The 14,064-nt window shown below is 38.9% G+C and overlaps 1 protein-coding gene across 1 annotated transcript in view; it reads left to right on the forward strand.

Annotated features, from left to right (window-relative positions):
- Positions 1–14,064, forward strand: part of RELN (reelin) — a 521,571-nt gene that overhangs the window by 463,995 nt on the left and 43,512 nt on the right. The window contains exons 47-50 of the mRNA XM_030933242.1: positions 3,218–3,358; positions 4,586–4,763; positions 6,959–7,152; positions 11,057–11,313. Of these exons, the coding sequence (XP_030789102.1) occupies positions 3,218–3,358; positions 4,586–4,763; positions 6,959–7,152; positions 11,057–11,313 (770 nt within the window). The remainder of the gene's footprint in view (positions 1–3,217; positions 3,359–4,585; positions 4,764–6,958; positions 7,153–11,056; positions 11,314–14,064) is intronic.

Genomic DNA, 14,064 nt, shown 5'->3' on the forward strand with positions numbered 1-14,064 from the left:
AAACATAAGTGATGTGGCCCATTCACACAGTGGAGCTGTGACAGGGCTGGGAATAAGAAGTCCTGGCAATTCAACTTCCAAACTCTCATTTTTAACTTATATTCCAGTTCTTAGTGAAAATGTTTCCTCTTCTTACAAATTAATATCGGATAGTATGTGTATCCTTGTTTGATGGGTACATAATTACTAGGTGTAGTTATTCCTAAGAATATGAAATCATCACATCTGAGAAGGAGCCTTAAAAATCATCTCATTTAACTCCCTTATTATACATGTTTAGTTACTCACCGTGGACATAGAACCTACTAGTGCCAGAGTACAAATGAAAGCCCTCACTTATCTTTACTCCTAAGGGGCCAGCTCCCATGTTAGTACATTTCTTATGTAGTTTCTTACTGTTTCCTTTTCTTTGAAATGCCAGAGAGTTGCACAAATTGAAAATGTCAGCGTTGGAAGTCCCCATAAATGCTGTCAACTCCAACGTATCTGGCTCTTAAATCTTCCGTACAGTTTCTCTAAGTGGTTGCCCACATTGTGATTAAACACAGCCAACGCTCAGAAAGCAACCACCTGCTAGGAAACCCATGCCACCTCTCAGCTGTGGGAAAGCTGTCTGCCCCCTTTAACAGCCATCAAATCACCACCCCTCCCCAGCTGACACCAGGCCCTGCCCATCTACCCTACAGGGTATCTTTTGTAGGGTGTTTTGATCTTCCTGGGCATCTTTATTACTATGAACTGAATAGTCTTTCAGCAAATGTTTATGAAGCTCCATCTGTAGGTGCCACCAATAATAAAATGATAAATAAGGAAAACAATCTAACAGGAAATTACATATGAATAGGCACTTTTAAGACAAGGTGACGAGGGCTTTGGTGAAGTATGTGTAAGATATTAGAGGAACAAAGAAAGTTTATTACTTACCTACTATCTATAAGCACTGAGGATACAAAACAGTATTCCCCTAAGGGATACAGAGATATTCTCTGCCCTTCAGAAGCTTATAGTCTAAAATAAAAAAAAAAAAAAAAAATATATATATATATATATATATATATATATAAATATTGATGCCAAGTAATTATGTTCTATGGAAATATGGTATTCCACTATGTTAAATATAAGTTGCTGCTGCAGATAAACAGACATAGCTATAAATAAATTTAGATAAATTTAGTCATTAAAAATAATTTATCAGCAAAACCACTGAGTTGCACAACTTGCGGGCGTCGGTGCATTTCCACATTGCTTACTGTGAGAATGGAAGCCCCTGGATACCAACTTCCTGGGCCTTTCGAACACCTACTAAGCTCTAGGTGCTGTACATGAAGTCTATGATGGTGAGCAAAAAGGAATCAACCCTTCCCTGTTCCTTGTAACTTACCGTTCAAGGAAGAGACAGACATGTATCAAATACGTATGCAAATAAATGTATAACTGTAATTGTGACAAATACTATAAGAGGAAAACAACAGTTTGCTATGAAAGAGAATAGCATGGAAGAAACATCATTTTAAAGGGGGTCAGGAAGAAAACTTCTCTGTGAGGACCTGACATTTCTGACACCCGAAGGACACACAGAAGTTAACCAGGCAGAAAGAGAGGAAAGGAGGGAGAGGCAGAGAGAGAGAGAGAGACAGAGACAGAGGAAAAGAGAACATGCAGGCAGAAAGGTGGGAATGAGTTTGGTGCGCTTTGGGACCTGAGGGGAGAAACAGTACTCCAGACACGAGTGATCATGATGAGGAAGGGAAGCAGAGGCCCAAGTTCAGGCAGATCTCAGGCAGGACCTTGTGGGCCAAGGAGAGGACTGGGGGTTTTGGTAAATGCAGTAGAAAGTGACAGGAGTTTTTTAGGCAGAGATCACTCTGCTGGGGGAACATGCAGAAGCTGGGGAGCAAGCAAAATTATGGAGAAACCGGTTTGTAGAGACGTTCAACAGACATGTATCGGACTGACCTCTTTATTTCAGAGTGAAGATTTTAGTCCTAGTCTGTTTCTTCTCCATTTTCTAAACTTCATAGAAATATTTTCATTTGGAAAATGCAAACACATTCCTGTTGTTTGGTCTTTTGTCCTGCCTTAAACAGATATTCCTCAGTCAAATGATTAATGGTCTCTTAATGACAGAACACATATGGATCAATAAACACAAATGGTTTCCTCTATAAGTCTTTTCATGTTCAATGCACTTGAGCCTGAGGCATTGCTTGGATTTGACTGCCATCTAGTGCCTCTGAAAACACGTGTTTTTGTATTTCTGAGCAAGACACTCCCCAGAACTGTGTGAATGAGCAAATATATTTCTGCCTCTGGAATGGGAGAACCTCTGTTTTAGCTTTACTTATATCGCTTTTATATCGATGCAAAGTAAGTCTGGTCTCATTTATTATGCTCTCTCTTTTCTCTGTACAATGTTCTCTGTCCAATTAGGAAGCAAGTGGGAAGCCGAAATCCAGCCCATGTGCTGTTCCCAAACCAAATGCAGAGGGGTTGCAGCTGCTCGGGGATAGTCATCTTTTCTGATTTTGCACTTACAAGTTAGCAGCAGTTCTGGTGTCACTCCACAGTACTTCCCACACGAAATCCAAGGCTCATGGCTCCCCTGAGGCTTCCAGTTTTAGGATTCGTTTTTGTTTCTGACTGTCGGTTCTTTACAAGGTTCAGAAAGATCACTGGGCCAAAATGTATGATCAGGCTATCAGTTTGGTTGGTTTGGTTTGACTATAAACAATGTTTTGTATAGAAGATTGTAATAATGGCCAGCCAGGCACAGTGGCTCATGCCTGTAATCCCAACACTTTGGGAGACTGAGGTGGGCGGACCACTTTAGGTCAGGAGTTCAAGACCAGCCTGGCCAACATGGTGAAACCCTGTCTCTACTAAAATACAAAAATTAACTGGGTATTGTGGTGCACACCTATAATTCCAGCTACTCAGGAGGCTGAGGCAGGAGAATTGCTTGAACCCGGGAGGCGAAGGCTACAGTGAGCTGAGATGGCACCACTGCGTTCCAGCCCAGGCAACAGAGCAAGACTCCATCTCAAAAAAAAAAAAACAAAAACAAAAACAAAAATTGTAATAATGAATGTTCTTTTCAGAAAAGGAGTAGGAATGTACATGCTTTTGTGTTACACTTCATGCACTTGTTCAAACATACTGGAACACATTTTCTTTTCCACAGCATCCTTCATTAAAATTCTCATCTTCTTCAAAGGTCCCAAGCCACTCGTTTTCGTTGGCATCAACCAGCTCCCTTTGACAAGCAGCAGACGTGGGCAATAGATAATGTCTATATCGGGGATGGCTGCATAGACATGTGCAGTGGCCATGGGAGATGCATCCAGGGACACTGCGTGTAAGTCGATTTTTTTTCTTCCTTCTGTTGAAAGCTCCTGATTCACATTCCATCTAGGAGATTTTTCTGTAACTGGTTTTTGAATCACTCCCATGCTTCCTTAAGTTATACATTTTTTTCTGAAATATGATCTTGAGCTAACAGTGAAGTTGATGGATACTGTATCTTCATTCTTGCTTAGGGATTAGGAACTGAACAATAGCTATCTTGTCAGGAGATGGATGAATTATAATTAACTATATTTTATTTCCTTCTGTGTTTCTGCAATACACTTGAGCCTTGAAAATAACATTAGAAAAGGTTCAGGAGTTCAGTAAGTTCTGGCCAAAACTAATACATCATAAGTATTTTTCTCACTTAGGTTTGAATATATGTAAGGATATGCATTTGTTGTTGTTTATTTATATTGCTGTGTTGTTTGCCTAAGAAAGTATGTAGATGTCTGGTCAATTTACCAGAGGTACTTGATGGACAGGCCTATTATATTACTGTTAGAGAACCTCAGCATATTTGGAATAATTTAAATGAAGGGGTGTGTGTGTGTGTGTGTATGTAAAGCGTAGAGACCCATGGTGTGTGGGCCTCTATGCTTTATTTTTGAGATTATCCTGTTTAATGGGGAAGTATGAATGAAGATGCTTTCCCCATACACCTGGAAAGTCTATTTTTGGCTAATGATTTTAGCCCATACCCAGGACGACCCTTGAGACCCCTGAGCCTCCTAGTCCTATATTCATGTTCCCTTCCACCCTAAACAGGGAAGTCAGTCTTTTGGTAAGAAGTGACAGTTATTGTCCAAAGTATCTTCTGCTGTTAGAACCATAGCCCCTTGGATTCCTAAGTGGCTCAAAGCCTCTGTTAAAAAGACCAATTTCGTAAAGTATTAGGACCTACCAGTTTACTTTGGCAGCTCCCATTGTTTATCAGCCATTCAGAGCTCTGTGATATAAGAGATGGGCCTTTAGTAGTACTCTTCGAAGTTGCTTCTTTCTCTCCACCTGTAATGCTGAATCACTACCTTAGGAAATGTTAGAGTTAGTTAATTCATAGATTATTTGTAACCTAAAGCACAGTTAAGGAGAGCAGGTGAATTCTGGCAAGCTCTCCGAAAATCAGTAACTTTTCATCATCTTGGACTAGGAAAAGAGTAGTCTTCACTAATTTGAGAACAAGCTTGCAGGGGCTTTGTCTGATGTTGACTTTTCCTCTCTCCTGCTCTGCACCCAGCTGTGATGAACAGTGGGGTGGCCTGTACTGTGATGACCCCGAGACCTCTCTTCCAACCCAACTCAAAGACAATTTCAATCGAGCTCCATCCAATCAGAACTGGCTGACTGTGAATGGAGGGAAATTGAGTACAGTGTGTGGAGCTGTGGCGTCGGGAATGGCTCTCCATTTCAGTGGGGTGAGTGTTTGGCTGCTGGTTATTCATTTCTGCTCCTCTTAAGTTCCTTCCAAATAGCTGACTCTCTTCTGAAGTTTAATGGGTAAACCAAGATGCAGAGTTAGTTATCTTAAATGTACAACCCTGATCTGAACTTGCAACTTTATACAAATCTTTATACTGTAAAGATAACTTTATACTATACTTTATACTAAATAATCAGAAAATAAATATAGTATAACTTTATGCTATGCTTTATACTAAAGAATCAGAAAATACTAATCATTCCCAGGATTTTTCTACCACAAATCAGTTGAGATAATTTAATTATTCAGGGTAGTGTCAGCACAGGGCATATTTAAGTACACATTATAAAAGAATGTGAGTGAATGTTCGTCTTGGAAAAGAGCACTTGGGCAATCTTCCATGTGCATGGAGCCCTTTTAATTGACAACTCTTGAGCTTGCAACAGATTTTGCATTTAAGGAGCCAAAAATCTGGAAAATGAGCTGCAATGGTTCCTGAATTTATTAACAACAATGAATCATTTTTATAGATTATCCAGGAAAGAATAATTATTAGACATTACTAGACATTTGTAGGCGTAGCATATTATCTTGTGAGTGACAGCAGCAAGGTTCGAAACTTTGAGAAATTTTATAGTCACTCTACTTTTCTGCCAAAGGCATTTCTGTTTAAAATACAATTTCTTTCATACCATGATTAGATAGACAATTAGTGTTTTAAAATAACAAATATACTGCCAGCTCTTTATTTCCTTAGCATGCCCTACCTTAGAGTTTACATTTGTGCCAATGAAGTGTATTATTTATATTCAACATTTTAGCTCGAGTAACAAGACGACATATAGCATATAGGCTTTTTATAATCATCAACACTGACAAAGAACGCAGTGTTCAGGATACTTTTTCTCACTTAGAACTAAAAGTAGTTTTTCACATATGTTCAACTAAAAAAAATCCACATATCAACATTAAGAAATTAATACAGATGCCATTAAATTATGTTAAATTTAAAACATTACAATAATTAGAGATTATCTCTATAATTATAAAATTTCCAGATGTGGCTATTTTTAAATTTCATATTAAAATAGTCATCTACTTACAGGCACAGTGGCTCACGCCTGTAATCCCAACACTTTGGGAGGCCGAGGTGGGCAGATCACCTGAGGTCAGGAGTTCAAGACCAGCCTGGCCAACACTGTGAAACCCCATCTCCATTAAAAATACAAAAATCAGCCGGGTATGGTAGCACATATCTGTGGTCCCAGCTACTTGGGAGGCTGAGGCAAGAGAATCACTTGAACCCAGGAGATGGAGGTTGCAGTGAACCAAGATTGCACCACTATACTCCAGCCAGACTCCGTCTCAAAAAATTAAATAACAATAATAATAAAATAGTCATCTCAGCATGCTATTTTCTTAGTGGTTGATTCATTTTTAAAAATCTAATAAATGTCTGAAAATAACTAGAGATAGTTTAATAAAAATAAAGGACAGTTATCTTAGTTCCAGCTCTCATCTTGCTTATGAAAAATAAAAAACAGCCAAGACAACTTGGAAATGTGTCCTGGGCTGCAGTACTCAACCTTGGCGCAAATAAACTTTCATATTAAAAAAGGAAAAATAAAAAGAGAAAATCATCTTGGAATACGTTGTTCTCTGTAAATAAGTCTTGAATGCTGAAATTTCAAAGTTCAGCAAACATGTGCTGGGTACCTACTGTGTACTAGGCAAAATACTAAGAGCCAGCATAGTAAGAAACAGGGTAAGAAAATCAGTGCTACAATACTATGTGGTTTGTATTACAAAGTAAATATTAAAAGAAAGGAAATACCAGCACTTTGGGAGGCCGAGGCAGGCAGATCATTTGAGCCCAGGAGTTCAAGACCAGCCTGGACAACATGACGAAACCCTGTCTCTACAAAAAATTAGCTAGACATGGAGGCATGCACCTGTAGTCCCAGCCACCTGGGAGGCTGAGGTGGGAGGATCGCTAGAACCCAGAAGGTCAAGGCTGCAGTGAGCTGTGATGGTGCCACTGCACTCCAGCCTAGGTGACAAAGCAAGACCCTGTCTCAAAAAAAAAAAAAAAAAAAAAAATCCATAGAAAATCTGTAACCTGCAACTGAGATTCCTTATCACTGTTTTTTTGTTTTGTTTTGTTTTTTTCATTTTACTTCTTTTTCTTAGGGTTGTAGTCGATTATTAGTCACTGTGGATCTAAACCTCACTAATGCTGAGTTCATCCAATTTTACTTCATGTATGGGTGCCTGATTACACCAAACAACCGTAACCAAGGTGTTCTCTTGGAATATTCTGTCAATGGAGGCATTACCTGGAACCTGCTCATGGAGATTTTCTATGACCAGTACAGTAAGCCCGGGTTTGTATTTGATTTAATATCTAATAACGAGTACGTTGAGCAAAGATTGCTACCAGCAATCAATCACAGGAGACTGAGGGGGACCTCAGACTTATGCCTCAGTAGAGGATGCCTCTGAGACTGAAATGAAGAAGGGTTTCTGAGCTGGATAAATAGCTGGTTTGGGTTTTTAAGAACAACTAGTTTTCACATCCCAGAATAAAATGAAATATTCTACCACAATGTCAATGGTGAATAAACCCAGTGGAAAAACCCACAGAAATTAACTAGTATATTATAATTAATTTCAGCAATGCTTTGGGAAAATGGAAACAGAAAAATAAATATTTATTTATAATTTTTATAAATAAATATAAATATTTATTTATTTTTCACTCCGTTTTTAGAGAATTTTGGACTGGAAAGCAAAGAAACCCAATAAAATGTAAATATCCTTAAGAAGCCTAGAGATTATTTTTAAACTCCTTACTTAAAATCCTTGACTAAACACAACGTATGGGTCATTTAAAAAAATTATTGAAGGGCCAAATGCAATGAATATGACCAATTAGAAATGTCAAAGACTTGTTAAGAAGGAAAATAGCATATTCAGTAAAGTAGGAGGAGGACGAGGGTAAGAAAAGAGAAGAGAGAAAGAATGAGAAAGAGACAGAGAAAGGCAGGGTCCAAGGGGAGGCCGAAGAGAAGAGGAAATAAATAGAACCCAGACAGGAAACACATGCTGGGCATGGTGTCTCACACCTGTAATCCCAGAACTTTGGGAAGCCAAGGCAGGAGGATCACTTGAAGCCAGGAGTTCAAGACCAGCCTGGGCAGCAAAGCAAGACACCTTTCCCAAAAAGAAAAAAAAAAATTTCCTGGGTGTGGTGGCATGTGCCTATAGTCCCAGCCACTCAGGAGGCTGAGGCAGGAGGATTGCTTGAGCCTAGGAGTTTGAGGCTGCAGTAAGCTATGATTGTGGCACTACACTCTAGCCTGGGTGACAGAGTAAGACCCCCATCTTTAAAAAAAAAAAAAAAAGAAAGAAACATAATCCTTTAATGCATGGCAAGCCAGATATGGGCTAAAATTTGAGTAAAATAAAAAGAATCTTATAAATGATCATTTAAATTCAATATATCAGTTAAGAATAGGTTCAGCTATCAATGGCAGGAAACACAAAATAACAAGTTTTTCTCTCTCTCCTATGTAAATTACATCCCAAAAAAAAAACTACTCCAGGACTGCTATAGTGGCTCCACAAGCAGCAGTGACCCAGGTTCCTCCTGTCTTATTGTTCTGCCCCACTCAGCATGTGAATTTCATCTCGTGGTCCAAAAGGGCCACTAGCTCCCCAACTTTACAGTCTATAGGAAGGAGGTTGAGGCGAGAAGGGTGTGCTCTCTCTTCAAGGACATTTCCTAACAGCTGCACATACTTCCTTTTATATTCCATTAGCTATAGAGTTTAGCCACATAGCCACCCTCAGATGCAAGGAAGGCTGGACATGCTGTCTTTATTCTGGGCAACCAGTCACCTGGATAAAAAGACAGGCTCCTATTAGGAAGGAAGAAAGGGAGAATGGCCATTGAGGAAATACCAGTAGTTTTTGCCACAAGCAAAAACTTTTAAATCTTCCACTTGCATTAAAGTTGGACGCCAATAAAGGAATCCAACTAGAAGCTAAGTGGTACAGAGTACCCTGTGCTCAACTATTAGTAGGAGATAACAGACAAGCCAAGTAAACTGCTTTCTTCATCTTGATGGAGGAATTTATAAAAACCTCAAGTATGAGTTCCTGAACACTTAAGCAGCATAACATACAAGGAGAAGAGAGTTATGTTTCTGTAGGGTAAAAACATAACTGTCTAATCTACTTTAGTTCTCTGAAGGGGAAACAAATTGAGGTAGGAACAGTGGTCATAATTTATTTAGACTTTCAAGTAGCCTTAGGTAAATTTCCATTCCAGAGACTTTTAAAATGTGGTCAAAGATTTATCAGAGAAAATAAAAACTAATTTAGAAATAGGAAAGAAAAACTAGAGGTAAAAGATAATTGCTCTGGGTGAAGAAGTGGGATTGTGTATCCCCTCCAGAAACTGACAGATTTTGGATAGTATGTAATTAAACATGCCAAACCAATAGAGGTAAATTTTAGGAACATCTCACAAGATAAGCATACCAAAAAAGAAAAAAAAAGGTGCAGGGGAGGACAAATGAGCTTCAAAATTGACAAAAATGAGGAAATAGACTTTGGAAAAGACTCTGCCTAAAGGGTGATGTCTCCCAGATGCCAGTACCCGCACAGGTGAGGGTCTAAGTTTCATACTTTCTAGTCTACACTGTTCTTCCTTAAGACTAAGATCTATTGAGCTATCATGGCCCAAAGGGTGCATAGAATGATGGCATAATAGAAAAAAGTATTTAAAATTCAAGTTGTAGAAATCCAACTAAAAGCATCCTACCTGTGAATGAATCTTGGTTGGCCTCCATCTGGAGTACTACCTACTGTTCTGGCCACTGTACCTCAAGGAAGACAGAAAAAAAAAGGAAGGAAAAATAAAATCAACAAAGATATACTGTATAAACAAAACTAATATAATGAAACCTCCTTAATGTGAAAGGCAAGAATTAAAACAACTGTCACTGCAGCCCTCAGTTTAAAGGGCTTCGTGGGATGAACTTGGACTGGTTGCCTTGCCTTGGAACTTTGCAAACACTAAGAGGTATCCCTTGAGGTTAAAGGGAGGTAGATTAGCAAAGATTAAAAAAAAAAATGATACTGGCTGGGCATGGTGGCTCATGCCTGTAATCCCAGCACTTTGGGAGGCCGAGTTGGGTCAATCACCTGAGGTCAGGAGTTCGAAACCAGCCTGGCCAACATGGTGAAACCCCGTCTCTACTAAAAATACAAAAATTAGCCAGGCGTGGTGGCATGTGCGCCTGTAACCCCAGCTACTCGGGAGGCTGAGGCAGGAGAATTGCTTGAACCCAGGAGGCAGAGGTTGCAGTGAGCCGAGATTGCACCATTGCACTCCAGCCTGGGCAACAGAGTGAGATCTCTGTCTCAGGGGGAAATAAAAAAAAGATACTTTGTGAGAAGGATGGCAAATCTAAGGACGTTATCTTCCCTCACAGATTTTATGAGTTATGAATATAAATCAAGAGGTTGATATTCAAGAGGTTTCCTGTGTAATTGTGATTAAGGGGCATTTTAGACCTCATTTCTAGCTAATTCAGTTTCCTGTTGGAGCATGGAGCCACATTTTTCCATGTCTGTCCCTGATGAGACAGGGATAGATAGCATGCTGGGCCTGCTAGCCCATGGTTCTCACATGACTCTTTCTATGAATATATAGAATTTTAAATATTTTCAACAAAGCATATAAACAACGTCAGTGTCTGCACCATAGACAACTGATAATGGACCTAGTACCCTCAGGCTGACAGCCCAAATGTTCTCCCACAATCCAGTGTCCATACCCCAAGTCACTTGCCAGCACTCATGGAAACAGTAAAAACAAGGTGCCAGGGAAGGAAGCAGAAGAAGCCAAACACTAGGTAACAGAAAAAAGTCAGCATTTTGGCTTATGTCTACCAAAGTGTGTATACTCTAGGCCTACAGATACCAACCAGGTATGCAAAAAACTCTGCAGTCCATCTAAAGCCTGCCCACAGACAGAACCAATTGGTAGTTCCAGGATACTTGAATCTGTTCACATTCTATTTCCCTCAATTTAGTGACTACTGAGACTTCATAAAATTAAGCCAGTTAATTGCGGTTTTTGAAAATTATTTTAGCTAATGTCCCTCCCTCACCCACCATGTGACATATAGTATCTTATGGCTGGTTGTAAATCTTTTACTCACAGGAGATATTTGACAAGGGTTCTTTCCCACACCCTTCCCCATCATTTTCCTATAGATTTGTGAATATCCTTCTCCCTCCTGATGCTAAAGAGATTGCCACTCGCTTCCGCTGGTGGCAGCCAAGACATGACGGCCTGGATCAGAACGACTGGGCCATTGACAATGTCCTCATCTCAGGCTCTGCTGACCAAAGGACCGTTATGCTGGACACCTTCAGCAGCGCCCCAGTGCCCCAGCACGAGCGCTCCCCTGCAGATGCCGGCCCTGTTGGGAGGATTGCCTTTGACATGTTTATGGAAGACAAAACTTCAGGTAAATTATGCACAGTGCTAAATAAAAAGCCCAGTGGAAATGCAGTGGTTTGGATTTGGGTCTTTTCAAAAGAGCAAAGTGTAGAACCTTTTCAGATGTTCCAGTGTGCAGAAACACTGAAAAGGGTGTCATCCTTTTGTTCCTCTCAGCTTTCCTGGTTGGCATTTTAACTAAATCTTTTCTTTCATTCAAGCCAGCTAGTGTGTTTTTATATATAGCAATCTATAATTTTATTAACAGGATGATTTTCTTTTCTTAGAAAATTTTCAGTGTTTCCTGTTTTCTATTTTGGGTAGAAAGCCAAAGATTTCTACCCAAATCTTCTACCCAACAAATGACATTTCCCAGTCATTTGTTTTAATATCTGAAGACAAGTATTTTGTTTTGCTACAGGGCAGATACATTTGTAATGGCATTTCATGTCTTAGGTCATGTCCCAGGTCTTGCTTGTTACCCTTCATTCCCCATAGGGGTTTTCAATGATACTGGTGAAGCAGGAAGGACCTCTTTCTACTCCTCTCTTTTTTTTTTAAAGACACTTTCATTATTTTGCCTAGGCTGGAGTGCAATGGCACAATCCCGGCTCACTGCAACCTCTGCCTCCCAGGTGCAAGCAATTCTCCTGCCTCAGCCTCCAGACTAGCTGGGATTACAGGCATGCGCCACCATGCCCAGCTAATTTTGTAATTTTTGTAGAGATAGTGTTTCACCACGTTGGCGAGGCTGGTCTCGAACTCCCAGCCTCAGGTGATCTGGCCATCTCGGCCTCCCAAAGTGCTGAGATTACAGGTGTGAGCCACCACGCCCGGCCTATCCTCTCATTTTTAATGTTTTCATTTCATGACACTATTCTGGTCATCTTTATAAAAAGTGGTGTCTTGTATTAAGTACGTATCTTTGCCATGCCATGTATTTGGTTATACTACATGAAACATGGTATCTTCAGATAAAGCAGTGATATTCATTATGTATCTCATACTAACATGTATCTAAACAGTAAAGATAGATATACTATTATGACAGTATTGATTCAGACGGTGGAACTCTGTCACACCCAGCTCAGCCCCTAGCATCTTGCATGGAAAGGACAGTCACTTTAACAATAATAAGACTGATAAGAATCTTCCAGAGGAACAGCATGTCCTGGAAAAAAATCAAAACTTGAGGAATTTAAAAATTTTTAATTTTAGTTAATATTTTATTGTAAAAGTATACATGTTCAAAATGTGAAACTGAGAAAATACATAAAATCATAAGGATGAAAATAAAAATCACTCAGGGGATAACCATTGTCAATATTTTGGCATATATTCTTAGAGAACTTTTTTGAGTGCATTTACATAAACATATTTTTAACAAAATTATAGTCTTAAATTATATATGTCATAGCTTTTTTTTTATAATTAAATCCTTCTCACTTTCTCATATCCTTAGATATCTTTGAATATAAAATTTTAGTAGCTATATACTCAATAATACTGAATATTTAGGTTAATTTCACTAATTCATTAGTACATCATGTGGCATAACATAACAGCAAATATTTACTTTGAAACACTCTTGTTTTTAAAAAAAAAAGAAAAAAAAACTTGTAAACAGAAAAAGCTTAAAATGTCCTTCACCACTACTAAGTGTCATATTCTCTTAAGAAGGTATTGAAATTTGCTTACATAGATCTAGTTCAGAACATTGCTTCATTACTCATTTATTTTTTCCTGTATAATGGTTTACATAAATGAGTTTACAATCAGAATAGTTCAAACACTGCTTCCATATGAATAAAAGCACAGATTATTCAAGTACCTAAAATGCTGATTTGATTTTATGTTTAATTAGCGATATACAATTGAAGAAACAAATTTTCTAGCTCCTGTCTGTCTTGCAAAAATGAAGTTCCTAGAAACTAACGTGTACATACAGAAGTAGTTACTAATACTGCAGGAGACACAGGTGAGTTAGTTGAGCAATGCAAGCCCTCTTTCATCAAGATTGCAGAGTTCTAGCATAAAATGAAGTATGTACCCCAGAATAAACTAGCTCAGAATATTCTTATTGGAATTCAAATTTCTGTGCACTTTGACTCTTGAGTCCTGTATCTGTGATGTAGGACTAAATGTGGCTCCAAATCCCTCACAGTAGAAAAATAGATAATGGCATTGCAATCACTATTTGAATCCCAGAGATAAGCTGCTTGTTGTGCAGGCATATATGCTCAGACAAAATCAAAAAGACACAATATGGGTGAAGGCTGAATTATAGTTATTTGGTCTTTTCTCTGGATCCTCTGAGGCATCAACTATGCTGCTTCCACAGTGGCTCCAAGCCTCCAGGCTGCACCTGTTCAGCTTCCCTGGAAATACTGGGACTAGCCAGAAAACTTTTAGAAAAGAATTGGACCTATAAAATCAAAGCATGTTGTGAATGAGATGCAACATATATTATGGATATGTTTAATTTCTAACTTTTCTGGGATAAAATTAATGTAAAATCACCTCTTCCAGAAGAGAAAAGGAACTGTGAGGGTTGTGGAGGAAGGGGTTGAGAGAGAGAGAGAGGATCAACACATAAGATGTACTCTGCATTAATCAATTCATAGTCTTACTACTTAGGTTTTCTTTAGACTCTTCCAAATCTATTCCTTCAGTAGTATTTTGCTGAGTACATTTCCTCAAAGTGTTAACTGTTAATCAGGTTTAGGAGTCAAGACTTATTAAAAGAAATATTTATCCAGAATACTTGAATATCCATACC

Source organism: Rhinopithecus roxellana, chromosome 6 (assembly GCF_007565055.1).
Source record: "Rhinopithecus roxellana isolate Shanxi Qingling chromosome 6, ASM756505v1, whole genome shotgun sequence".
In the NCBI taxonomy this organism is placed as follows: domain Eukaryota; kingdom Metazoa; phylum Chordata; class Mammalia; order Primates; family Cercopithecidae; genus Rhinopithecus; species Rhinopithecus roxellana.